This window comes from Gadus macrocephalus, chromosome 19, assembly GCF_031168955.1.
Source record: "Gadus macrocephalus chromosome 19, ASM3116895v1".
In the NCBI taxonomy this organism is placed as follows: domain Eukaryota; kingdom Metazoa; phylum Chordata; class Actinopteri; order Gadiformes; family Gadidae; genus Gadus; species Gadus macrocephalus.
In genome coordinates, this window is record NC_082400.1 from 10,328,719 (window position 1) to 10,353,503 (window position 24,785).

Genomic DNA, 24,785 nt, shown 5'->3' on the forward strand with positions numbered 1-24,785 from the left:
ATGGCATTTGTGTATTTATTTGCATAACCAGAGAGACAAGAGCACCCTCTGTAATGGAACACCTTCCGGGTGTCATGTTTTCATGTTTTCCCAAACATTCAGCCAACTATGACAATTTTTTTTATTCCATTTTCACCCACCCACGCCCACACCCATCCGCAAACACACACGCACGCACACACACACACACACACACACACACACACACACACACACACACACACACACACACACACACACACACACACACACACACACACACACACACACACACACACACACACACACACACACACCTGACCAGCCTTCGATAGTGCACACAAAACAGGATCTTGTTGACCTTAAATTGCTCAAATTTGCCCTGGCATTGAAGGAATGGACCACCACTCAGGTGCTTGTGGAGTTCTCTGATGATCTCACACAATGTGTATAATCATGTTCCTACCGGGCTATAATTGAGCCGCTCAGAGTTGCGCCTTCCTTCATCAGGGCGTGCTGCACAAAAGCTGCCGGGCAGAATTATAGAAAACAAGACGAGCCGGGCCGCTGCTGCTACGTCAGCAACAACCAGTCGGTCCATAGTCGCTCAAAGGAAAGTGTTTTCTCCCCCTCCCCTCCACCACCAGCCACCACCACCCCACCCTCCCACTCCGACAACTCAGACCACATACCTGCAGTCGTAACTCCACACCTAGGTGAGAGCACCGAGCCCTCAGCGCTGGGGACAGAATACACTGACGACACCAAGTGTTGGCCGCAAGCTGTACCGCCGGGGTAGGATATGAGCGCGGCGAAGCACGGCGCACTCCGGGCCGCTTTGGTGTGAGGACACGGGACCTCCGAGGTGGACGATGTGATAGAGCCGCCTGCACAAGCACCGGGATCATGGAGATTGAAAGCATGGTGGCGAACAACGCTCTTATCCGAGCCAGAGAGAGTAAGCTTTCTCTAAATTTAAACAGTGTGTGTGTGTGTGTGTGTGTGTGTGTGTGTGTGTGTGTGTGTGTGTGTGTGTGTGTGTGTGTGTGTGTGTGTGTGTGTGTGTGTGAGAATTATGAAGGAACTGATGTTTTAAATTGAAAGACTGTGAACGACATGTGAGTTTCAACGCCGTTGAGGCATTTGGAACCGGTGAATTCTGGGGTCTTAATTCAAGGTTGTGTGTCTCACTTGACTTCTTTGATGATGACATAGATGACATTTTAATGATGAAATATCCAATTAATGGATTGTTTGATTAGTGTTGTATAGCAACCTTATTCGAGACATTTTGGTTATTTGTACTGTTTTGTTATTATGATTATAATAATAATCAATTACCATGTACCCTACGGGGGGAGATAGGATAAATGATAAAATTATGTTTACACATTTAAACCAACCTTTTTGTGGGTTTATTCAATAGAGAACCAAAGATTGTTTTTTTGCAAAAGTAAGAAATGAATCCTTAAAACAAATATGACTTTCTTTGCCCTGGAGGAAACAGATGTATTTTCTCTGACAGATGCTGTCAGTTTTTTCAAAAGAGCAAAATGTGTTTGTCTGGATAATAAATGAATGACATTTCTACACTTGTTTATGATGAGGAGTAGCTACGTAGGAGAGCTATGTGGAATCTCTTGTTAGCTCTGGCTAACCAGTTTCTTGAGCTATTAATAGACCAGGCGCTCTATTAAAGCCAGCAATTGTTTCAAACAAGACCTGCCAGACTATTTAACACCAGATTGCAATCAAGTCAACGCAAAGATTAAGGGCTAGATACATACCTGCTCCAAAAAGCTTCTGAGTATGTTTTGATTACAATGCAAATTCCACGCTAGTAGTAGTGGTATATCTAATGACAAATGTGTATTCACTCAGACAGGGTGTTCTTGCATGGCAGGTGATTACATAGCTACGATTGCATTTGGTGAAACTAATGACAGGGCGCATAGGAAACAATTCTGAAGATGGATGTTTTAAAGTCTGACTGCCATATCCAACCAACAGTCAATTGACTTTCTCAGAGGATAGATAGTGTGGGCCATGAATAACCTACAAACACCTTCACACTGACAGACGTTATGCTAAACCACCTGACCACATGCTTAGCTTGTAGCTACGTTAAACATCCAGTCTATTAACCTATTTAACCTATAACCATGGTGTTTCTCTTCCCTGTTTGTCTGTTTTCCAGGTGGAGGAGGAAAGGGGAAGAGTGGAAAATGGAAAGAGCTGCTCAAGTTTTCACATATAAGCCAGTGTATGGATCTGATCGTGAGCGTAGGTGTGTGCAGGTTTTTGTGTGTCTGTGTTCTCTCAGACACAACCGTCCAACAGTAGCGATCTTTACCTTTATGCAAGGATTTAATGACATACTTATGTTTGTTTTGTTCCGTTTTGTTTTGATCCGTCAGAACGAGACTACCACAGTTTATGTGAAAAGCAGCCCATTGGCAAAATGCTCTTCTACCTTTTCTGCCGAAGTTCACCTGCACTACAGAACTACATTTCCCTTCTGGATGCATTGGTAAAGGCCACCATGTTCACTAGCTTAGTTTCCTAAGACCATATGGTCTTAATATCAACCAAATCTTAATGCAGACTAGACAATACATACTGAGTCACAGATAATTAGTCTGCGGTTAATATTTCTTAAGTGGGTGTGTGCTATTTGGTGCATTTGGTGAAAATGCTAATATGGGAAGATTTGAAATATGAATCTTAGAAATAGTATTAAGTGGCATTTATTATCCATTAATAAATGCTACTTAAAAATATCAAAGCCCTTAAAGGGGACCTATTATGCTTTTTCGAATTTTATGACCTATAAACGTTGTTATAATGATTGATAGTCATGTTTAACCATACACAAAAAACGATGTAGATTTTCGGAAAACTCGTCCTCTCATCTGGGCGCTTTCAGCATTCTCTGTCAACGCTCGGTTTCGTCCTTGTCCGCCCCCTCGCCCCCCTCCTGCCAACCCAACTCCGTTGTGATTGGTTACCTTCCTTGAAGCGTGCGCTCGGGCAGATTTGACCAGGCATATGGGGGCGCGGCAGGAGTGCCTCTACGTAGATGATTTCCCGGAAATGTGAACAAGTGAATCGCAAACGAGTGTTTAGCGCTCTGCACAGCCACCCCAGATTGTCAGCAGGGAATACGTCGAAATGCATGTACGTCATTATTTGACACTTTAGTATGGTTAAACATGACCATCAATCATTATAACAACGTTTATAGGTCATAAAAGTCGAAAAAGCATAATAGGTCCCCTTTAATATACTATGTGTAAGAAAGAATCAGAAACTCCTTCTCATTAATGCCCCCTTTGGCTGGTAAGTGAACTGCAGCCTGCTCGACCTCAGTCCCATTAATACATCCCAGCCTTGAAATGCATCCTTATTTTCTATACTAAATCAATTTGTACAGTGTATGATGTGTAGCCTACTATATGTGTATAAAAAACAAAACATACAGAATTGTAATTGTAACAATACAGCATTTGTATCTGGCAGGAAAACTTTGAGAGCAAATCGGACCAGGAGAGGCGTGATGTTGGTGTGGCACTCATTCGGAGATTCCTGTGGAGTCAGGTAGCCGAAGCATGGGCCTCACTGATTGGTCTTATAACATGTTATATAAGTGTATACACGTATTATATATATATATATATATATATATATATATATATATATATATATATATATATTGGAAGTATATCAATAGTGAGCGTCACATTCTCAAAAATTTGAACTAAAGGTTACATGTTACGTGATTCTTAGATTTACCAATTAAGAATCACAAATTCCTTGTCATTACTGGCGCCTTTGGCCATTCAGTGAACTGCGGTCTGCTCCAGCTCCGGCCGAGACAAGATTTAGAGATGATTCTAGAGAAATGAAATAAAACTCCTCCTGCCCTAAGCCCCTCCCACCAATAAAAATAATGTCATTGTATGGATCATGTTCGGATGTTCCTAGTCTTCATGACTCTACTATATCCAACCTATTGTTGCTTTGCTTGTCCGACACCTGCAAAAATGTGTGCATCAGCGTCTCATCCCTTGGTTGTGTCCTCAGTCCCCTCAGTGCATCGATGCTGTGGAGAAGCATGAGAAGAGCTGCATCCAGGCGCTGGTAGACGACCCCGCCAGCGACATCTTCAAGGAGTGTCGGAAGTAAGCCTGTAGATCCTACTGTGCGTGTGCGTGTGTGTGTTTGTGCGCGTGTGTGTGTGTGTGTGTGTGTGTGTGTGTTTGCTAGCCTCTCTGAGTGACGGGTGGGTGTGAGAGGGAGATGGGCAGAAAGAATGGTGGAGAGAAAGAAAAAGAAAAGGCAATAGAGGGAAAGGCGAGGGAGTGAGAGAAAGAGAGAATGGGACAGAGAGACGGAGAGTGAGAGAGAGAGAAAGAGCGAATGTGAAAGAGAGACGGAGAGAGAGAGAGCGAGAGGGTTAAGAGGGAGGGAGAGAGAAAGAGAGATCGAGACCGAGAGACGGAGAGAGAGACAAAGAGAGAATGAGACAGAGACGGAGAGAGAGACAAAGAGAGAATGAGACAGAGACAGAGACAGAGACAGAGAGAGAGAGAGAGAGAGAGAGAGAATAAGACATAAAGAAGGAGAGTGAGACAGAGATAGAGGTAGCGAGGCAGCCAGAGACAAAGGGGGGAGAAGGTATGCTGTAGTTTATGCTTGCTCAGCTCATGTCCAGTGTGTGTGTGTGATCAGAGACCTCCACAAGCAGCTGAGTGGGGGTCCATTCCTCCAGTACCAGGAGAGCATGTTCTTTGACCGCTTCCTGCAGTGGAAGAAGTTGGAGAGGTCAGTACACAATACACATATTCAATGTTTTATATATATATATATATATATATATATATATATTAGATTTTATCTGAGGGAAAAGGCCTATGTAACATATTTAACAGTGAGATACTTTTGAGTTATGTTTTGTTTGTTTCAACTGAAAAAAAATCAAAAAAATGTCTTAGCTATATTAACTTTTATAAACCCAGTTTGCTGCAGTCTGTTAGGCTTGCATGTCTGAATTAAAACAACCAAAAATAATTGTTCATGCATAACAAACTTTAAGCCACCCATGCTTACTTCTGATTGAGGACAAGGCTTACTTTATGTTGAGTTCTAACTAGCCCCACCCCCCTGTTTCCATGTGCTTTCAAGGCAGACGATAACCAAGCGCACCTTCAGGCAGTACAGACAGCTGGGGAAGGGCGGCTTCGGAGAGGTAAGACCATGACATCCCCTAGGCAACGTTGTAGCAAGACAGCCAAAGAATCAGTCATTAAGTTATGAGTTTGATCCAAAGCGACCTTCAGTTACATGCCAAGCAGGTTAGGCATCTTGTTCAACGATGCCTTCAGGTAAGGCTGCCAATTTGAAAGTCTGACCTGGTGTCACCGTGACAGAAAAAGGAATGTGTCATACAGGTGTTAGTATTACCGGTTGTTAGTATTGTTTTACAAGTGTTGGCATATTTTTCCAGTTACAATTTAAACTGCATAGTCACTTTCCTGACCTTGTCCTAGTCTAACATGGAGTTATCCTTCACAGTGCCATTTGTGGTGAGCGGTTTTGTTTCTACTCTTTTTCTGTAACACTAAGACGAACAACAAAAACAGAACAAAAGCAACCCAAAGGCAATAGAAAGGAATAGATTGAAGTGTGAATGTCTCAGATTGAGCCCATATTTGTTAGTAGGTAGTCGTAGTATTTCAGAATAAAAGACTCAATAACCGCCTGTCCACTCAAACTGGCGGTGACACCAAACTAGCGAGGCCGGCCGGCTGGGTGAAGTGAGCACGTTTTTTTTGGAGGGTCGGTCGTTAGATTCTCGTAAAGAGAGAGAGGTAGGGCTGGCCAGCTTGGTTTTTATTTTCGATTATTGGATGATATTTAATGGAGATATTTTATGTAGCCTTTATTAAAACGGAGAAAAAAAAACGGAAAAGGATATTGCCCTCCACTTTGGCGCCCAGATTGCAAAATCATGATAGCTTTAAGACTTATGCCTGATCTTTGAGACTACCAACTGGTCTGGCTGTGAAGTGGTTAATGGTCAACAAGGAGATCTAGAAGTAATGAGGGACTAGGCCATGACATGCCTTAGATAAACAATAGGATTTAAAAATAGATCAGATAGGCAGCCATTTTTGTGATGCTAAAATTGGAAGTATACTTTCCCTTCAGGGAGTTTTAATTTGAATTAAAACTTAGTTCAAATTCTTAATATTTGTAAGCCTGTTGGGTCATTGTGCAGGCAGATAGAGTATCATATGGAATAAAATATTGTGTTGGTTTATGATGTAAAAACAAAATAGAATCAAGCCTAAAATTTAACTTGCGGTCCTCATTTAACCTCAGCTGCCATGGACACATTATTAACTGACTAAACAGAGAAATTATGATTGGATAGAATGGAGACAAACCAAGTGAAGAACAAAAAAATTACCGACAGAATTTCTTGTACGATCAAATGTTATGGTGTCGAAAACGGCGGAAAGAGAAATGAGAATTCAAATTGAGTTCGCCAACCGTTGATAGACAGCCTTCTGTAATACACAAGACTTAAAAGGGAAGTTTGAAAATGGGCTGAAATGATTAAGAATCATTGGGGCTGGGATTGTTTAGTTAAGGTTGTATGTAGCTGTGTTTTTGAGATAAGTCGAAGACTGAAAGAAAAAGTACGCATGACCTCCTTCAGACAACTAGTTGGGATGGGATCGCATTCAGAGAGCATGGGACTTACATGTGACAATATTTTCATTAAAATATGCAGTTATATGTTCATAACAAATGAAAGTGGCACTTTATTAAGAGTCAGAACAAATGTCATTGTTTAATATTGTAAAATATTGCACCATGATTTGATAAGAACAATTTAATCTCTTACAATTGTTTACTTGCCCTAATTATAAACTTTGCCACCTTCTTTATCTTCTAATCTCCTATGGTCTAAATTTGGAAACATAACACAAAGGCTCACTCTGTATCGGACCATCCTGGCGTCACGCGCGGCGTAACGTGCTGATGGTGTCGTTGATTACTCACCTTCCTGTTGTCGTGTACAGGTGTGGGCATGCCAGGTGCGAGCCACGGGGAAGATGTACGCCTGCAAGAAGCTGCAGAAGACCCAAGTGAAGAAGAGGAGAGGAGAGACCATGGCCCTCAATGAGAAACAGATCCTGGAGAAGGTCAACAGCAGATTTGTGGTACGATTTCTCAATGCTTGTCCTCTTTCTTATATTAAATTACTTCTATTGTCACTGATTTCTATTTGGGTTGTTTTTGTATTGATGTGTTCTGCTGAACCACCCTTGTGCCTTGGAGGGGAACAAACATTGATCCGTCCGTCTTTCGACCATGTCCATCTGACTAAGCATCTACTCTACTACAAAATAATAACCTGAAAATGAGGCTTATTGAAGGCAGGCCTTATCTATCCATTGGTCAGCCCCTCATTATGAACATCAACGTCTGCCTTTGTAGTCCTTCATACGAGCGGTCCTCCTTCAACCTCGTCTCTCAATGTGAACCAATGCAGGAGTAGTAGTGACTACAACCTTGTTCTCCCTGCCTCTCCGCAGGTGAGCCTGGCCTACGCCTACGAGACTAAGAACACTCTGTGCATGGTGCTGACCATCATGAACGGAGGGGACCTCCGCTTCCACATCTACAACATCGGCCCCGCGGGCCTGCGGAAGGAGCAGGTGCAGTTCTACGCCGCGGAGGTCTGCTGCGGCCTCCGTCACCTGCACCAGAAGGGCATCGTCTACAGGTGGGTCGCTCGCTCCACCTTCAGGAAGTGACCTCCAGTGTTTTCCGACCTCGGGGGTTAGAACTTGAAGCGAGAGGCAGCCATGAGCTACATTTGCGCACAAAGTTTCAGGCAGAACACTAGCATTTAGTTCCTTGAACGGCATGTAGGTCGTGGTACTCATTCGAGGCATTCATTGTCTTGATACAAAGCCAAAACGTGTTATCTTGGTTCGGTTAGGATTTCAGTGGCTGGTTTATCTTCATGCCTAGAAGGCAACAGTCTGTAAAAAATGTTGATCCACGACCGAACGTGATAAAAACCGATGACGTCACACCACACACAAAAGTTGTACTACGTTTAAACCCAGCTATGGATTATTACTACAAGTGCGTTTTCATTTAATAACGAAAAATCTAAACTTTTTCATTGAGGGCCCGACATTTATTTTCTGCAATTAATGCAAAGTCATGCAAAACCGTGACAGAAAAAGGAATGTGTCATACAGGTGTTAGTATTACCGGTTGTTAGTATTGTTTTACAAGTGTTGGCATATTTTTTTTGTGGTTTAAAACCCTGGTTGGCTTTTTTGCTATCTTTACCTTTACCTTTTCAAATTTATGTGATGCAGCTATGAGGAGGTGGCCAAATCCAGACACAATGGGATGTACTTATGTGGTATTCACAAATGGTGCTCACCATTCTTACTGATTTTAATTTCATGTTCCCATTTTAGGGACCTGAAACCAGAAAATATTCTCTTGGATGACAATGGTACGTACAGTCAAAAAATGTATGTTTTGTAAAGAAATATAGCATTTCACTTTAGTTGGATGATGGATGATTATACACTCATATCATAAAACATAAAGGTCCAAACTCAAAGTTGCAGCAGGTAAGACGTCTAATATATAAAACAATAAACCCCTCGTAGTGTTTAAACACACACGCCACTGATGGCGTAAAAACAAACATCATTCTGTTTGTCTACATTAAGAAAAAGTATGTTTTGTTAACCTCCCTCTTTTAGGGTGCTGAGCCCGTTATTCAAGGGGCTCTATAGATCAGATCACCAGGTGTAGCTCGTTACACTAATCATGGTTTACCTCTCTAATGTAAGTTATGTACCAGGACTGAACCAGTTTAGACCACCCTTCCACCTGTTCCCTGGTCCAGGGAACAGGTGGAAGTGCATTCAGGGGCAGGCATATGTCGAGTACTTGTGTCGATAATACCACGGTCAAAGCACCTTAAATCTGTGTCCCATCCTAAAACCAAAAGCAGACCACGTCTTTGTAAAAGCGGTTCACTTGTTTTCTTTGACCTGACGCTGTACGCTCATGTGGCTCTCCTACTGGAACCAATTTTCTACAAAATAATAACCGCTCTAAGCTATCTTCTGTCGGCTGCCATGAAAAATATTAGTGCAAACCTTTTTACTAATCAACGACCGCTGCTACCAGGGCAGTGAACCGATTAGCTCACCGAGTCACCACATCACAGAGTGCATTGTTTAGCAGCGTTAGCGCTATGAGGAAGTGCTGTTTAAAGGAATGCGTCACAGTTTGTTGGCTAAGATTCAGGAAATAAAGGATTTGCTGGGTGTGGTGAAGGCTATTTATAGAATGATGTTGCTACTTGGGAAAATAATGTTTTCTTAAACATAACAACAGTCACTCCCTTTAACACAGCATTTTTGACAAACTAGATACTCATTTCAACTTGACCACAACTCATGATATTGATTAGAATTACAAATAACAATTATTGCTCCACTATTAATTATATCCCTTGATTGATCTCCTTCTCACCTGAATGTTGCTTTTGAAAACGAAAATGAAGAAAATGCAAAATGCAAATTATTTACTGTGACCCGGAAATGCTGCTGAAGTTAATGCAAACGTAACCAAATGCATGTCTCATTAACATACTTATGTTGATTTGTATGAATGACTTGACCATGCAAAATAACCTGTAGAACCACTTTTCATTATGATTAACCTGGATGTTTCTAAAAGGAGCTTGCTTTGCTTCTGTCGTTATGGCAGGACACATTCGCATCTCAGACCTGGGACTGGCCGTCGAGCTGAGAGAAGGAAGTCTCGTGCGAGGGAGAGTGGGTACCATGGGTTACATGGGTAGGGACATCCCATAATAATAATGAACATAGTTGATGACATGCAGTCTGTTGCACTCATTTAAAGGGCCACCTTTTCACCACCAGGTGGGATGCTAATGAGCCACGTTAAAAGCTATTTCAAAATAGATCTACCTACCAGCCTACCCTGTGGACTGTACCAACTCATGGGCTGATCCATCCGTCATACTTCTGGGTGTAGCCTCCCACTTGTGATGTCTTTATCTAATCGATTTGTAAGTGGCTTGTAAAGGGAATTAACAATCCCTCCAGGCGGTATAATAGAGGTCCTTTAATCGCTGCATAAAAACACATGATCCATAATCAAACCCTCCTTTTTTTGCGTTTTTTTGTTCCCATAGCTCCAGAGGTGATTGACGACCAGTATTATGGGATGAGCCCTGACTGGTGGGGGCTAGGGTGCTTGGTATACGAGATGACCGCCGGGCGGCCACCATTTCGGGAACGAGGAGATAACGCCAAGAAGGAGGAGATGGAGAGACGCATTCGGGCGGGGCAAATCGAATATTCTCCCAAATCCTTCAACACCCAGACCATAGATCTGTGTCGCTCGGTGAGAGCTCACAGCCGAGTATTCTAGACGTCTGTGTAAAAAACAACCATATTGTCTTTCAGATAGTGGAAGGCAATACAGTGAAGACCTACTAGCAGCATACACGTGGTCTAATAATGGGATTTTTTTTTTTTTTTTTTACTAAATCCAACTTTTTCACAGCTCCTGACCAGAGACCCTGAGCAGAGGCTGGGCTGCCAGCCGTCAGGAGCAGCAGATGTGCAGTCACATGCCTTCTTCAACACAGTCAACTTCAGGATGTTGGAGGCCGGGCTCGTGGTGCCTCCATTTAAACCCGATGTAAACGCAACTGCTCAAACTCGAGCATATTCTACTTGATAATTCAGAGTAACGGTTAAACAGATTTTCTCAGCACAGGAGATTTCTTGCCACAAATTCCATTATTGCATCTGAGCAGCTCAAAACAACAACTGAGCAAAGGCTGGCTTGATTGCCATTGCTCAGGACATTTGATAAAAAATCACTCTGGGATTCAGACCAGGCCAACGTCCATCCTTTTAGAGTGCACAGCCTGTAGCTTCTGTAGCCTGAGCGTCTGGCAAAGATGCATCCCCAGGCACGACTAGCAGGGAGGAGACCTCGGGGAAGACCCAGGACTAGGTGGAGAGATTATATCTCAACACTGGCCTGGGAACGCCTCGGGATCCCCCCCGTCAGAGCCGGTCAATGTGGACCCCCGGGAAAGGGAGGTCTGGGGCCCCAAGCTGGAGCTGCTGCCCCCCCCCCCGACCTGACGATGAGGATGATGAGGAGCCTGTAGCTTCTTCCACCTCCCCTCCATAATCCCTCCTCTCCTCTGCCACCCCCCCCCTGCAGCCCAAACTGGTGTACTGCAGCGATGTGCAGGACATCGACGAGTTCTCCACCGTCAAAGGGGTCAGCCTGGACCGCGCCGACGACCACTTCTACAGCAAGTTCAACACTGGCAGCGTCTGCGTCAACTGGCAGAACGAGGTGAGTGACACGCCCACAGAGAGCCGCCCTGCTCCCACAACACGCATAGGACACATTTAAAGCTGACGTATTGTTCCCCCAGGTGGGAGTGTGATTAGCCTTTACAAGCCGTATAGGCTCCCAGGACTTTAGAGTCCTGGGAGCCTATGTGGTACGCGCTCTACCCGGGTTAGCCACCGGGGGGGGGCGCCCCGTTGTCTGTGAGCTTGAGTTCACTCATCCGTCCGCCTCCCTCTTCTGAAGATGATCGAGACGGGGTGCTTCCTGGAGCTGAACCTCTTTGGCCCCCGGGGGTCCCGGTCCCCCGACCTGGACTGGACCCACATCCCCGTCCCCGAGAGCCAGAGCAAACGGAACCTACGGGAGCGCTTCTGCCGCAAACAGGTGAGAAGGACGCCCGTCCACGACGGACGGAGGGGGTATAGGGTCGGGCACCTGACCCGTGTCAACGCCAAGTCGGGCATCGCCGTAACCCCGGGAGACGTTGCCGCGCGATTGACTGCTCGTCGTCTTGTTTTGTGTGCGTGTGTTTACAATGTGGCCTTAAACCAAGAGATGGATTTAAGCAATGAAACGGTAGATCAAGTGACAAACAACGCAGCCATTTGCATTAAAGTAATGGGCAACTTCATCTGTAGTTTACATATAATTACGTATGAGGGGTTATCGAAAGTGTGCATTAAGCATCCAAAAAATACATATTTATTCTGTCCCATGAAATCTCAAGGCATTTCAGTCCGTTTCCAAATCCCTTCACACCAATTAAGTGGTGGATTTTCCCTACTGGCTACGTAGCTTGGCAGTTAACAAATTATCAAACACTCACCTGGGCAGTCCAGACACGTTCATGTGACAAAGCCTATCGACAGCATTCCGGACTTGAGGAAGTACAAACTACACAAAACTGGATTCAGACCGCACCTTAAATTTGTACAAGACTTTGTTTACAAGCTGAATTGGAGAGGTCTGTGAATATACTTTTTGAATTATTTTTATTATTATTCAGTAGGTGTGATGGATGCCTTCCTCTGTGATAAGGTTATTTTAAGTAGATCCTGTTGCCAACCACTACCAGTTATCCCATCCAAGAAATACATATTCAACAAACAGGAGCATGCATAGCAAAAGCCCCAAAGCAAGTCACACCCAAGACAGAGAACATCCATGCATGAGTCCTGTAACTCACTTGCATTACAGGTCTCAATACTCTACTGTTGTCGTGTCTCAACAACAATCGGAAGTACCACAAGGGCACGTGCAGAGAGGGGGGGGGGGGGGGCTATTGCCGCCTTCAAAACAGCTCGGAGGTTCGAAGGCTCTTACGTGTCTTTACGTAAACCTTCCATTCTTCCGAAATAAGAGCGTTCAGGAAGCGCCCCTCAGAAGTTCGTAGGCTACGACGTAAAACCGGAAAGCTTCATAACAACTACAAGTATGGAAGCCCACAGGGACCGCTTTGCGCATCTTTGTTTTATCAGATGAATCAGTTATTAGAACATATACAAGAAAATATCTTTCCTCATTCTGATTGCTGTAGTAGTTAGCACACATTTTTATTTCAATCACATGGTATGTCAGATTGTTGCATTTTGGATGGATGATATTTGTGTGAATGTAGTCTGATGTAAGGCTCCATATTTCATTCTAAGTTGTACAGTATTATGGATTTAGTATTATGTAAAATTAGATATAGCCCTTTCTATAGTATTAATACTGCATGTAAAAATACATTTTGTTTGTATAACGGTAGCATTTTTTATTCATGTGAATGGAGTCTGATGTAAGGCTATGTTTCATTTTTATTTTTAAATTTAGGTTACATTGTGGATTTAGTATTATATCAAATTCCACATTGTCTGTAGGGATATAGTATGGATACTAAGATAGTATGCAAGATTACACAATACATTTTGTTTGAACAAGGGTAATTCATTATTTAATATAAAGAGGACATAAATTGTTAACAAATCTTGTTCCATGAGCCCTTTTCTTTTTTTGAATCAGAGCCCAAACCCCTCAAAAGGTCTCTGCACGCCAGAAAGCTACGAGGAGGGCGAGCCCATCCTGATGTCCCGCACTCCCATATTGGAGCGAAAACTAGTCAGCTCTGCCCTCTAGTGGGCACACTAGAGGGAGGAAAGGCAGAAATCACGGCAGGCTGACCCATGACTGCTCGACCGGAAGAGACATTTGAACCTTTCCATTGCAGACCCGTATGCCGATACGGGTCATGTTTGTGTAGCTCCACTCCCAAAAGCGACAACGACCACGGTGGACTCACGGTGTTGCAGGACTTCGGACTAGAGCTTTAACCAAATGGCACTTTTTATCTTATAGGGTGAAGCAAGAAATGGTTTATATAATGTACCGGAGTGTGTTTTTGTAAAAGATTGTTTTTTAAAGCAGATAAATCATTAAAATGTATGACTTTATGACAACCAATACTTACCATCAAATGGCCCGTTTATGGTTTTCTCAGTTCACTTGTATAAGGAATCCAAGAACTCACATATATAAACTTTATTTAACCCAGAATATAACAAAACAACGACTGCAAGGAACTAAAACAATCAAAAGGCCCCTAGTCTCCAACGGAGTGGAATCACTCTAGAGAGGAATAGATGTTTTTTAAAAAAATGGAAGTGACCTCAGCCGGCTAAAACCATACAACCAGAGATCGTCACATGGCAGCCGACCTGAAACCACGCGAGAATGTCTTAAAACAGCGGGGGACGCATAAAAGTAAAGAACAACATGTCTAGCAAAAAGAAAACACCAAAACCTTTTTTGGTGATTTTGGGTTGGACGTCGAGTATGACTGGGTGTGGGAGAAGGGGGAGGAGGGGGGGGTCTCAGCCCTCCCATGGGGGGCTACGGCGGCCGTCCACGTCCGTCTCCACGTGGTACAGCATGTCTGCCAGCGTGTGCTCGATCACGGCCCCCCAGCCCATGTCACTCATCTGGAAGAAAGGCGGGGGGAGAATGAAGAGACAAGATGGCCGGTTAGAAACAGAGATTAGAAACAGAGATTCAGGAAGAGGGCTTCTGAAGTCGTATGCTTAATGCTTTGCCCTACACGTGGTGGAACGGGTATTTGTATTTTAGATCTACCCACCGGTTGGTATTTGAGGTCTTTAGGAGGGTGTTTGAAGTTTGGCCCGAAATTGACAGACACCTGGAACAGAACAACAAAAGTTAAACTTCCAAGAGGATCTAGGTGACACACAGTTCGAGCACAATCATTGTACTTGCCTAACCAAGGGTTAGGCTTGCCAAGTAAGTACCAACGACTTTTATTCCCTGTGCAAGCATCTTCAAACATACATACCAGGGGCAGGGTAGTCTAGTATCTAGGGTGTTTGTGACGAAATGCACTGGGTTTAGACCAGCTAACCGCGACACTAACTCCATAAGGACGCCAACCCACCTGGCAGCTCTTGTAGAGTGAGATGGCGGGGAAATAGAGGCCTTCAAACAGGTTTTCGTATGCCACTCCTTGGCTCACCCCGTTCTTGTAGAACACCATCTGATGGAGATAGGGAAACATAACCTCGAGTTCAACAGAGTGCACTGAGGTCCGGTCAGACGGTACAACATCACAGAGAAGAGGGTGTGAAGAGGAGTCCGGCTCAAGATGACTCATGGTGGGGGGGGATGATGGAGGGTCAGGGAGGGGATGGTAGGGGTGGCGATGATGGGGGGAAGGGGTGGAGAGTAGGGGGTGGAGGTGATAGGGGCTAAGGGTGGGGATGATACTGGGTAAGGGCCAGGGATCTGTCTTGCGCCTGCCATCAGCCTGGGATATGGTTCTAAAGTGTGAGACTAGGCTGGAGGAGAAGAGCAGGTAGGGATTAAGGCGGGTGTAGATTGGTGAGACTAGGGTGGAGGAGAAGAGCAGGTAGGGATTAAGGCGGGTGTAGATTGGTGAGACTAGGGTGGAGGAGAAGGGCAGGTAGGGATTAAGGCGGGTGTAGATTGGTGAGACTAGGGTGGAGGAGAAGGGCAGGTAGGGACTAAGGCGGGTGTAGATTGGTGAGACTAGGGTGGAGGAGAAGGGCAGGTAGGGATTAAGGCGGGTGTAGATTGGTGAGACTAGGGTGGAGGAGAAGGGCAGGTAGGGATTAAGGCGGGTGTAGATTGGTGCTGACCCGGCTGGGGGTGATGGTCTTGAGACTCTTCTCTGCCTTATCCACGTAGTCCTTCTCCTCGAAGTACAGGTAGCTCTTGAACTTGATCAGAGCCTGGAGGGGGGGGGGGGCAGAGATCACCCAGGTAAACACACTTGACACAGACAATGAACAGCTTGGTATTTATACCACCCACACCCACACACACACACACACACACACACACACACACACACACACACACCTTGGTGTTTCAACTATGCAGAAACACAGTTATCTGCAATGTGTTCACCTAGTTGCACTATTAATAGTTTGATATTTTAACGAGATGCACTATTAATAGTTGGAATTTCAATCAGATGTACTATTAATAGTTTGGTATTTTAACGAGATGCACTATTAATAGTTGGAATTTCAATCAGATGTACTATTAATAGTTTGGCATTCTAACCAGATGCACTATTAATAGTTGGGTTTTTCAACAGGATGTATTGTCAAAAGCTTGGTATTTGAACTATTAAACTCTTTTAGAATTTCAGCATTGGATCCAGATGCACCATTACCAGTTCGATTTTTTAACTATACATTCAATGGATAGTTTGGTAATTGACAGATTGGTACCATCCTATTAATAGGTTGATGGTTCTGAACACCTTCTTATAGTAGCGGTACTATTACCAGCTTGGTTCTGGTACCATTGGTACTGTAGCGTTGTGCTACTATTCAAAGCTCCACCCAACAGTGGAACACCTACTCATAGGTCCTTGTAGTACCATTGTGAGTATTAGCATCCTGATTCAAGTGCTAGATCGGTCCGTCCCCATGGGTACCAGACAAACATTACTTAATAAGGATAAAGCCACCATCCTCGAGTAACGAAACCCAACATTAGCGTTAGCGATAGCACTAGCAACAGCTTTTGTGCGGCTTAAACCTCAACCATGTTCATTCTCGACGCGCAACTAAAGAACAGAGCCACATCCGACCAAAACTCAAAGTGGAGGCTGATCTCGAACGGGGCTCATCTCCGTGCAGGTTCCCCTGGGGGGGGGTACCTTGTCCTTGTAGGTGTCGGGCAGGGCCTTGGCGGTCTGGGTTCCGTCGGGCAGCTCGATGAAGAAGCCCAGCGTGTCCCCCTGGGCGTAGCCCGAGGAGTAGTGCTTGCCCATGGACTGGTGGAAGCGGGTGCCCTTCTTGCTGCGCCAGGAGTAGCTGAACTTATCGTAGCCCAGCGGGGCCTGCAGGTTACCTGTGGGCGTCAGCAGTGAAGGTGGAGGAGAGAGGTGAGGGTTAGTGGTGGGTGGGGGGGGAAACGACACAACAACACTGCAGGTGGGTCTTGTACATGTGTGCGTGGGAGTCTGACCACTTCTGTGTGCACCTGTCTGTCTGGACGTGTATCCGACTGTGGTTGTCTCCGACTGTTTGACATAACTGTTCGCCTGTCTGTCTGTCTGTCTGTCTGTCTGCATGTGTAACATGACTGTGTCTGTCAGTGAAACATGAATGAGCCCGTCTGTGTGACATGACTGTGTCTTTGCCGCTGTGTGTGCGTGTGTCATTACCGTGTTGTCAGCCAGTGTGTGTGTGTGTGTGTGTGTGTGTGTGTGTGTGTGTGTGTGTGTGTGTGTGTGTGTGTGTGTGTGTGTGTGTGTGTGTGTGTGTGTGTGTGTGTGTGTGTGTGTGTGTGTGTGTGTGTGTGTGTGTGTGTGTTGGGGTACTGACCGAGCGGCTGCGACCAGCCCAGCCTGGCGGCCGTGTCGGGGGGCATCTCGTCCACCGACACCTCAAAGTACCAGGAGCCTTTCCGCACGCCGTGGGACGCCCGCACCATGGAGTAACCCTTCTCCCCGGTCACCGTCAGCCGGTCGTCAGAGATCTTCAACTGCGGAGCTGGAGGAATCAATCAAATCAAAGACACACGACGAACACAGTTCCCGTTAGATACGTTCTGGCTGGAGATTACAGTTCGATTACAGTTTGTGTTCATTATTTTTATGTTTTTAAAAAAAGATAGCCACTATCATCAAAAGCACCATGCCGCTATACTAGGGCTGGGTATTGCCAGGTACCTCACAATCCAATTCAATTCGATCCTTTAGGTCTTGATTCGATTCGATTTGATATTGATCCAATTGCTTCGATATCGATTCAATAATACGTGCAGATGACAAAAATACCTAAATATAATTTAGAATTAACCATTTCAAGATGAATTAACCATTTCATTGTGCTTTAACTAGCAAAAAGGGAATACACCATTGTATAGTATTGTTCCTGAGCTAAACTTGCAGCATAAAAGTAATAATCATAACATGGAAAAATGTAAAAGGGCATGCACATTTAGGCATACTCGCTTCTAGTTTACAATGAGTGAGTATATACTTCTTTTTTTTCATGGAAATAATCGATTTCAAACAATTCTGAATCTAAATTAAATCGAGAACCAATAAATTGCAGTGCATTGATGAATCGATATTTTTACCCAGCCCTACGCCATACCTCTGTCTTAATGAGACCAAACCTTAGTAGAGGGAGGCATGACTGCTGTAGGTCCACCGGCTTCCTACCTGCCGTAATCCTTTACATTACATTTACATTTAGGGCATTTTATCCAAAGCGACTTAACAACAAGTACATTTGTCATATTGTGAAACCATATATCGCTGTCGGTACAATAAGGATGTTCATAGAACCAAGTGCAAAGCACCAACAATCGCTAGCTTAACCCATTCCCCTTGTTCAACCTAGATAGCTATGATAAGATGCTACATAACTAAGTACTATATCTAAATACGACATGAGGTAATCAGACCGACCCTTAGCAGCACCATGACTGCTACCAGTCCACCGCCTCCTACCTCTGTCGTGCAGCGCCAGCAGCACCCTCTCGTACAGACAGGCCCGGTACAGGTCTCCGGGGATGGGCTTCCCCGCCCAGCAGTCCAGCTCCAGCTTCTCTGGGTCGGGGGCGTGGGGGTCCGGCTCGGCCAGGATGTAGCGGTAGCCGTCCTTGTTGAAGGGGTGCTCCAGCGGGTAGCCATGCGGAGGCAGGCGCTGGGCCGAGAACAGGGGGTCGCTGTCGGGGAAAGGGTGCGACGACAGGAGGGTTAAAGGCTGTTGTCTTAGGGGGGGCGGCTCGGTGGCTCACTCCGCTAGTGCAGTGATGGTAACCACTGCATACGTTTCCTTGTTTCCTAGCAGCCTCATGAAGAGGTTGGTAGCAGAGGGTGTGTCCTCGTCTCCGACAGAGGGAGCACCCTCGTCTCCGACAGAGGGAGCACCCTCGTCTCCGACAGAGGGAGCACCCTCGTCTCCTACAGAGGGTGTATCCTTGCTTCCTACCTGCGTGTTCTCTTGGTGGCCCCTGCAGTCGCCCCCTCCTGCTGCTGCTGCTGCTTACGCTTGGCCCCTCTGCCTTTCCCGGGGCCAGGGGCCAAGGCACCTGAGGGCCACAAGAACAACAACAACAACAACAGCTTTTAACACAACCGAACGCATTGGTAAAACACATCTGATAGAAACGCATTCAGACCGACAGAGCGACGAGGAAACAGACGGGTGCGACAGAGAGACTCTCATGAGACAGTGGTGGGCACTGTAGCGGCGGTGTTACTCTCTGCGCGTAGCGCCAGAGACCACGCCGTGACCGGCGAAACTCTCGGACCTCAGTTCTGTGGTGACTTAGTACTCTATGGCCTCATCTCGTAGCCCCGGACCCCACTCACTCTTTCATGCGTCAAGAGATATTAGGAATTATTTTGCTGCACAGCAAGCACAGGAGGAAGACAGGAGGAACAGCGGGGGGTGGCGTGGCTGCCCGTCAAGCAAAGGATCAACGTGGAAGGACAGGAAGACAGGTCATATATAGCCTCTGTGTCCAGACTAAAGAGGCTGTATATGAACAAACAGACAGTTTATATACGGTGTCTTTCTAACATGGAAAGTCTGAAAGACGTACACAAACTAACAAACTAGACAAACTGACTGAAAGAAACTAAACCAACCAAACCAACATGATCTGATGGATGATACTTGTCTGACGGATGTGATGCCCAACCTAGCTGAAACAAACCGTTTAACAACTGACTTAAACTGTCAACAAACTGAAACAAACTAAATGCACAAACTAACTTGACATTGTGCACAAGCCAACATGGAACATCAACATTGACAACCTGAACGAGGCAGTACACACACTAACAATAACTTACTTAATAACTATGTACACTGAAGTAGATTGAATGTGTGTCGCTCTATCCATGTTCTGAGATTATTTCACAATGTCCCCTTTCAGACTTGAATAGCTTTAAAGGACAGCAATGATAGAATTGGTAGACCTGGGCCACCTTTGACCCAGAGACCAGTGTTGATCCAATAACAAGGAGGATATCTGTAGACGCCGGTCAAGCTCTGAGTACAGTACCTGTTCCAAACCAGTCCGATTCAACAAGGAAAGGCCCAGACCATCAGGTCATAGATCCTTTTATACAACGAGACACCTATTATCCTACATTAGAGCACTTCACAGAAGAACCTTAACATAATAATAGCAACTACTACTTAAAAGGGCTGGACAGGGGACTGAACAAGACAGTTGGAGGCGGGGGAGCAGAGGGGAGGGAGGCGGCCAAATGGCACCGGACGAGGCGTCGCGACATCGTAGCGCGTGTCATTTGAGACAGGGGGACTAAGGGAGTTCTCAAAGCCTGCGAGCAGCAAGCAGAAGACGAGGGAACCGGGAGCCACAACAAGTAAACAGGGACATCATGGACCAATCAAAGTAAAGGGGGCGGGGGGGAAGCAGGGCATAAGCACCAGACATATGCAGAGAGCAAACAAGGGGAGGTTACAGTGGGTTTGGATTGAGTTGCCCGTAAGATCCCCAACACCGGTTTTTAACGTTGATAGTGATCGTTCTGGAGTTACGAATGTTTTGAACCTCAGGGCCAACTTCCATCCAGAGGGGGATAAAAAAAAAAGACAAGACCACAAAAAAAAAAAAAAACGCCAAAATACCACATATTCACCTGAGAAAGCAGATCCACCTGGAAAACACAGAACTTCCATGATCAATCATCAAGTTCCAACTCTATAGACCTTTTGTAGATCTTTGGCCAGTATCAATGATCTACAAAACACTTTCTCGTCACTCGTCGTGTCAATATCAAAACGGGTTGATTGTTTTGATCGCACAGCCGGTCCCAGCCGGATCTCGCCAGGGCCTACCGTTGAGTCCAGCCGCGGTAGGGGCAGCGGTGGTTTGCTTCTGTGTGTCGTAGGACGGTCCGATGGTTCCCAGGTCCTGTGTTCATAAAGACATCCATATGTATCAGAACAATACACGTATGTTGACAGTCTGTCAAGCTGCTTCAAGGGCAGGATGGGATCGTGTGAACGTGTCTTGTCTCCTAATGCCGCGGTCTCAACAATTACTCAATATACATGTACAGGATAAGAAGGATATTCAGTTATAAACCATGACAGTTAAAGCTGCACATAAGAGCCAAGGTACCTGGTCCAAGAGCCCGAACTTGGGGTACTCCTCCTCGGGGTCTTTGCTGCCGGGGTCCGGGTGCTCCTTCACTAGGAACACGTCCCGCTCTTTACTCTGGAAAATACACGAGATTCAAATCCTATCAAAATATAGTTACGATTCTTTTTGTTATTATTATATATTGCTGCAGACATGACTGTTTTAAATGAGATGCACTGCTTGAAGGCTGATGATCAATATGGAAAACCAAATCACTCAATGGCTGAGATGGAGATAATAAGAATAATAATAATAATAATAATAATAATAATAATATGTAATGCATTACCATGGTCTTCACAATGTTGTTTGGCCAGGTCAGCTTGCCGGGTCTCTGACGTGTGGTCATACACTCCCAGTTCTTATCGATGAACGGTATTATGTCCTAGAAAAACAAAGAGGTGAAATTTATCTTTATGAATTAAAAGTAAACAGCCCCTCTAATGCACATCAAGGAAAATGTTGAATGCTTGTTAAAGTAGATTAATCAAAGTTAATACATCTAGGCTATCACCTTAAATAAATGATATTTAGTTTGGTACCATATCAAGCTTTGTCAAATATATTTAGTCAAGAATATTATGGGCTGGGACTCTGCCTACCTTGTCTTTGGAGAACATGGTCTTTGGATGCTCCTCCTGGGTCCTGGATCTCCAGGTTAGGTTGGCCAGCGCCGTCAGGCACATCTCCTTGAGGTCTACCACCCCAAACAACGTATTCAATCATGTATCTCAGAAACAAGTGCTAACTGTCCACGACATTTGGTTACTAACTTAGTTCCATTGAGTAGACTGTTATCTAAAAGTGACTGAGTGGATTCAGAATCAGGGTTTGGCCCTTTAGCGCAAAAAAGCCTACCAGTAACACCGGGATTCAAACCCAACACCTTTTGGCTGAGAGTCATACAGCCTAATCCCTACACTATCCTGTCTCAATTGTTTTCTAGAGAAAATAAAATATAAATAACAACCAGAAAGCCCTCATGTCAGAATTGCATATGGACACATGGATCCCATGACTAGATCTCAACACCTACTGGCTTGTTTCCTGAGGAAGTAGGTGTTGCCGCTGTGGTGACACACGTTGCAGTGGAACACGTAGTTGGTCATGAAGGGCAGGCACGTCCTGGGGAGCAAGGTCAAGTACAAGGTTAAAGCAATATTTGTCTTTACAGTACACGTCGTTTAACCAATTACCAATGACGATCGGTTAACAGACAGTGTCATTTAGTGGACGCAACTTACAGTGGACGCAAATACTTATCACTAAGGAGCAGGTAGGATGTTAGGAGTCGGACATCTTGCTCTTAGGCCGCAGACATTGGTGATTAAACCCGAGAATCTTTCTGGCTTCTGAGTCTAACAACGTAGCCACTACACCATCCAATTCGTCTCAAGTCGTTTAGCAGGCTTACAGTGAATTTGTTTTTAGATACAGGTGCTCAGCATGCAGGTAGGGGTTAGCAGCACCATATTGCTCAAGGAATGGCTACAAGTATAATGTTGACATTGGGTTCTGAACCTTTCAGCAGGGAATCCAACAGCCCACCCGCTACCCTGCCCCTGAGAGGACGAGTGTATTGATGATTAAAGTCTACGTACGCTGTGTCAATGGCGAAGGTGTCAGCGGTGAACCACTTCATACACAGCGCACACTGAAGCTCCACCTCGCCCAGCTGTCGACCGCTCTCCTCGTCTCCCGAAGCCGTCTGGGTGTCGGCCGCCTCTGAGCCTTCCCCTCCGGTGTCCTTGAGGTCAACATTACATCAGCATTGATAATACAACGAATACGTATCACAGGAATTCACAGAAAGTGAGTCTGACAGAGTAATAACAAGGCTGATAATATTAATAATAATAATAATAATAATAATAATAATAATAATAACTGCAACAGATATTTTGTAAAAGAATAATTACATCTCAAAAAAATATAAATCATAACATTTTGAACATACATTTTAACATTACGAGAGGTAGTAAGCAATACGTTGATAATAGTCTTGACATTACCATGCCCTCTTTGCCGTTAGATGATTCTGTATCCATGCTTACTGGCACTTCACTAAATGAAGCATCGCTGCAGAAAGACAATGTGGTGGATTAGGATAAACAGGCCTACATCATAACGCAATGATACGGCAGATACGTTTAAAATCAAAGATGCATATGCGTATTAAGGCACTGTAAGAAGGTGGTAGGTCTTTATAATAAAATGCGTTTGCATAAGTAATATCAAGAGATCATAAATAGATCATAAATTATAATAACGTTAGCTGTCGACAATAAGCTTCATTCGCGTTAATTTCTAGAGGGACAAAAACCGAGACAACTTAATGGGTGCAGTTTGGACCAAAATGGGCTAGAATATGACATCGGGTTACACGATTACTGTCGGCCTATCTAGCGCTGAGAACATATACAATATAAATAATGTAAACTGTTAACCTAATGACATGCATCGTGAGTCAAAGCGTTCCCAACTTGTCTGTTGATGCTGAGAAAGCGTCTTAATAGTGATGGTTGGGTGAGCTGTTATGTGATGTACTAAGTATACTATTAAAGATTAATGCAAAAAACATTTGCATTGAAGCTTTCTGGCAAAGCCACGCTATGGTTAATGACATTGCTTTATTTAGTAAAGTTGCTATATGTATTATATGCATCTTCATACAAAGGAAGCTGATGTGAGTTGTCTGGGTGCCTCCTTGACTGCATTTACGATTTGCGGTTCCTATTGAAACCATAAGACACTGCGTGGTGTTTAATCAGCAGCGCAGTGTAATATCTAGATGTACAATACTAAGAAAGTAGTGTATTTCTCATCCCAGAGAGACCTACCCCTCGGCAGTCTCTAGTTCAGCGGCTGCAGCATTAACCGCCTCTCCTTCCGACGCCATGTTTGAAAGCAATACCATTACTTCAAGTATCGCGAGAGGAACGGAGTGTTGGACAACACCTTCCGGGTTGTGTTGACAAACGGAGAACTGACTGCTGACCTCGAGCTGAAGTGTCGTACTTTTTTTTAAAATCCATTTAGTTTGTTACTTTGGATATTTTGCAATGAAACACATTTTGTTATGGACAAAAATGAGGACAGCTCTTGATTTATCGGCATTGTATAATGTCAGGCTAAATTATCTGAATGTAAGAAATGTTAAACATCCGCATAATCCTGTGAATGTGATTACCTATTGGGGTTTAATGGTTATGGAATTTTAAATATTGTTTAAATTATGATGCATTTCAATATTCTCACAGTTCGTGACTTTTGTTCCTTGCGATATTCATTGGTCCACAAGAGGGCACTAGATTGTCTACATATATATTAAATCTCTCTATATATATCTATATATAGAGATTTAATAAAAATGTATCAAAGATTCATTGAACAAAGTTAACCTCTAAGAAACGATCACAAGCATATGTAGTCCACGCATGATCTAAATCCACCATATAAAAGGTATTTGAAACTCGTTATGGTATCGACTTCAAATGTAAAGTTATGTAATGTCTGAAATAGTTTCAGAATTCAACTATTATACTTTTATTCGATCTTCGTCATACCAAGGTTCCAAAATCCTCACCGTATTCAGCTCGTAGTCAAATCAACGACTGAAAGACAGAAGGTAACAATGGAAAACCAAGATATGAGCTACAGGAGGAGAGCATGTATGCCTA

At 44.4% G+C, this 24,785-nt stretch overlaps 2 protein-coding genes and 1 long non-coding RNA gene across 5 annotated transcripts; 1 reads left to right on the plus strand and 2 right to left on the minus strand.

Moving 5' to 3' along the window:
* Window positions 1-665: 665 nt before the first annotated feature.
* On the plus strand, window positions 666-14,197 carry LOC132447898 (G protein-coupled receptor kinase 5-like). 2 transcript variants are annotated; one of them, XM_060038912.1, is made up of 16 exons: window positions 666-937; window positions 2,177-2,266; window positions 2,397-2,509; window positions 3,499-3,576; window positions 4,063-4,160; window positions 4,711-4,803; window positions 5,164-5,227; window positions 7,071-7,211; window positions 7,587-7,777; window positions 8,493-8,530; window positions 9,805-9,894; window positions 10,256-10,467; window positions 10,630-10,767; window positions 11,305-11,442; window positions 11,686-11,826; window positions 13,447-14,197. In XM_060038912.1, the coding sequence occupies exons 1-16, from the start codon at window positions 886-888 to the stop codon at window positions 13,558-13,560; spliced, it is 1,791 nt and encodes a 596-aa protein (XP_059894895.1). In that variant the 5' UTR covers window positions 666-885; the 3' UTR covers window positions 13,561-14,197. The 2 variants fall into 2 exon arrangements, with proteins under 2 accessions (XP_059894895.1, XP_059894896.1); XM_060038913.1 differs by lacking the exon at window positions 2,397-2,509 and having other exon boundaries at window positions 921-937.
* Window positions 4,269-7,186, minus strand: LOC132447900 (uncharacterized). The gene is made up of 2 exons (XR_009523253.1): window positions 7,051-7,186; window positions 4,269-4,780 (listed from the first exon to the last, which is right to left on the minus strand). It is a non-coding gene; the product is annotated as an uncharacterized LOC132447900 (long non-coding RNA).
* On the minus strand, window positions 13,948-24,092 carry ash2l (ash2 like, histone lysine methyltransferase complex subunit). 2 transcript variants are annotated; one of them, XM_060038909.1, is made up of 17 exons: window positions 23,946-24,092; window positions 23,118-23,184; window positions 22,707-22,852; window positions 22,142-22,230; window positions 21,708-21,802; window positions 21,395-21,490; window positions 21,085-21,180; window positions 20,799-20,874; window positions 20,600-20,617; window positions 18,915-19,014; window positions 18,431-18,648; window positions 17,295-17,462; window positions 16,625-16,818; window positions 15,591-15,683; window positions 14,870-14,968; window positions 14,558-14,617; window positions 13,948-14,402 (listed from the first exon to the last, which is right to left on the minus strand). In XM_060038909.1, the coding sequence occupies exons 1-17, from the start codon at window positions 24,020-24,022 to the stop codon at window positions 14,295-14,297; spliced, it is 1,800 nt and encodes a 599-aa protein (XP_059894892.1). In that variant the 5' UTR covers window positions 24,023-24,092; the 3' UTR covers window positions 13,948-14,294. The 2 variants fall into 2 exon arrangements, with proteins under 2 accessions (XP_059894892.1, XP_059894893.1); XM_060038910.1 differs by lacking the exon at window positions 20,600-20,617.
* Between the last annotated feature and the right edge of the window lie 693 nt (window positions 24,093-24,785).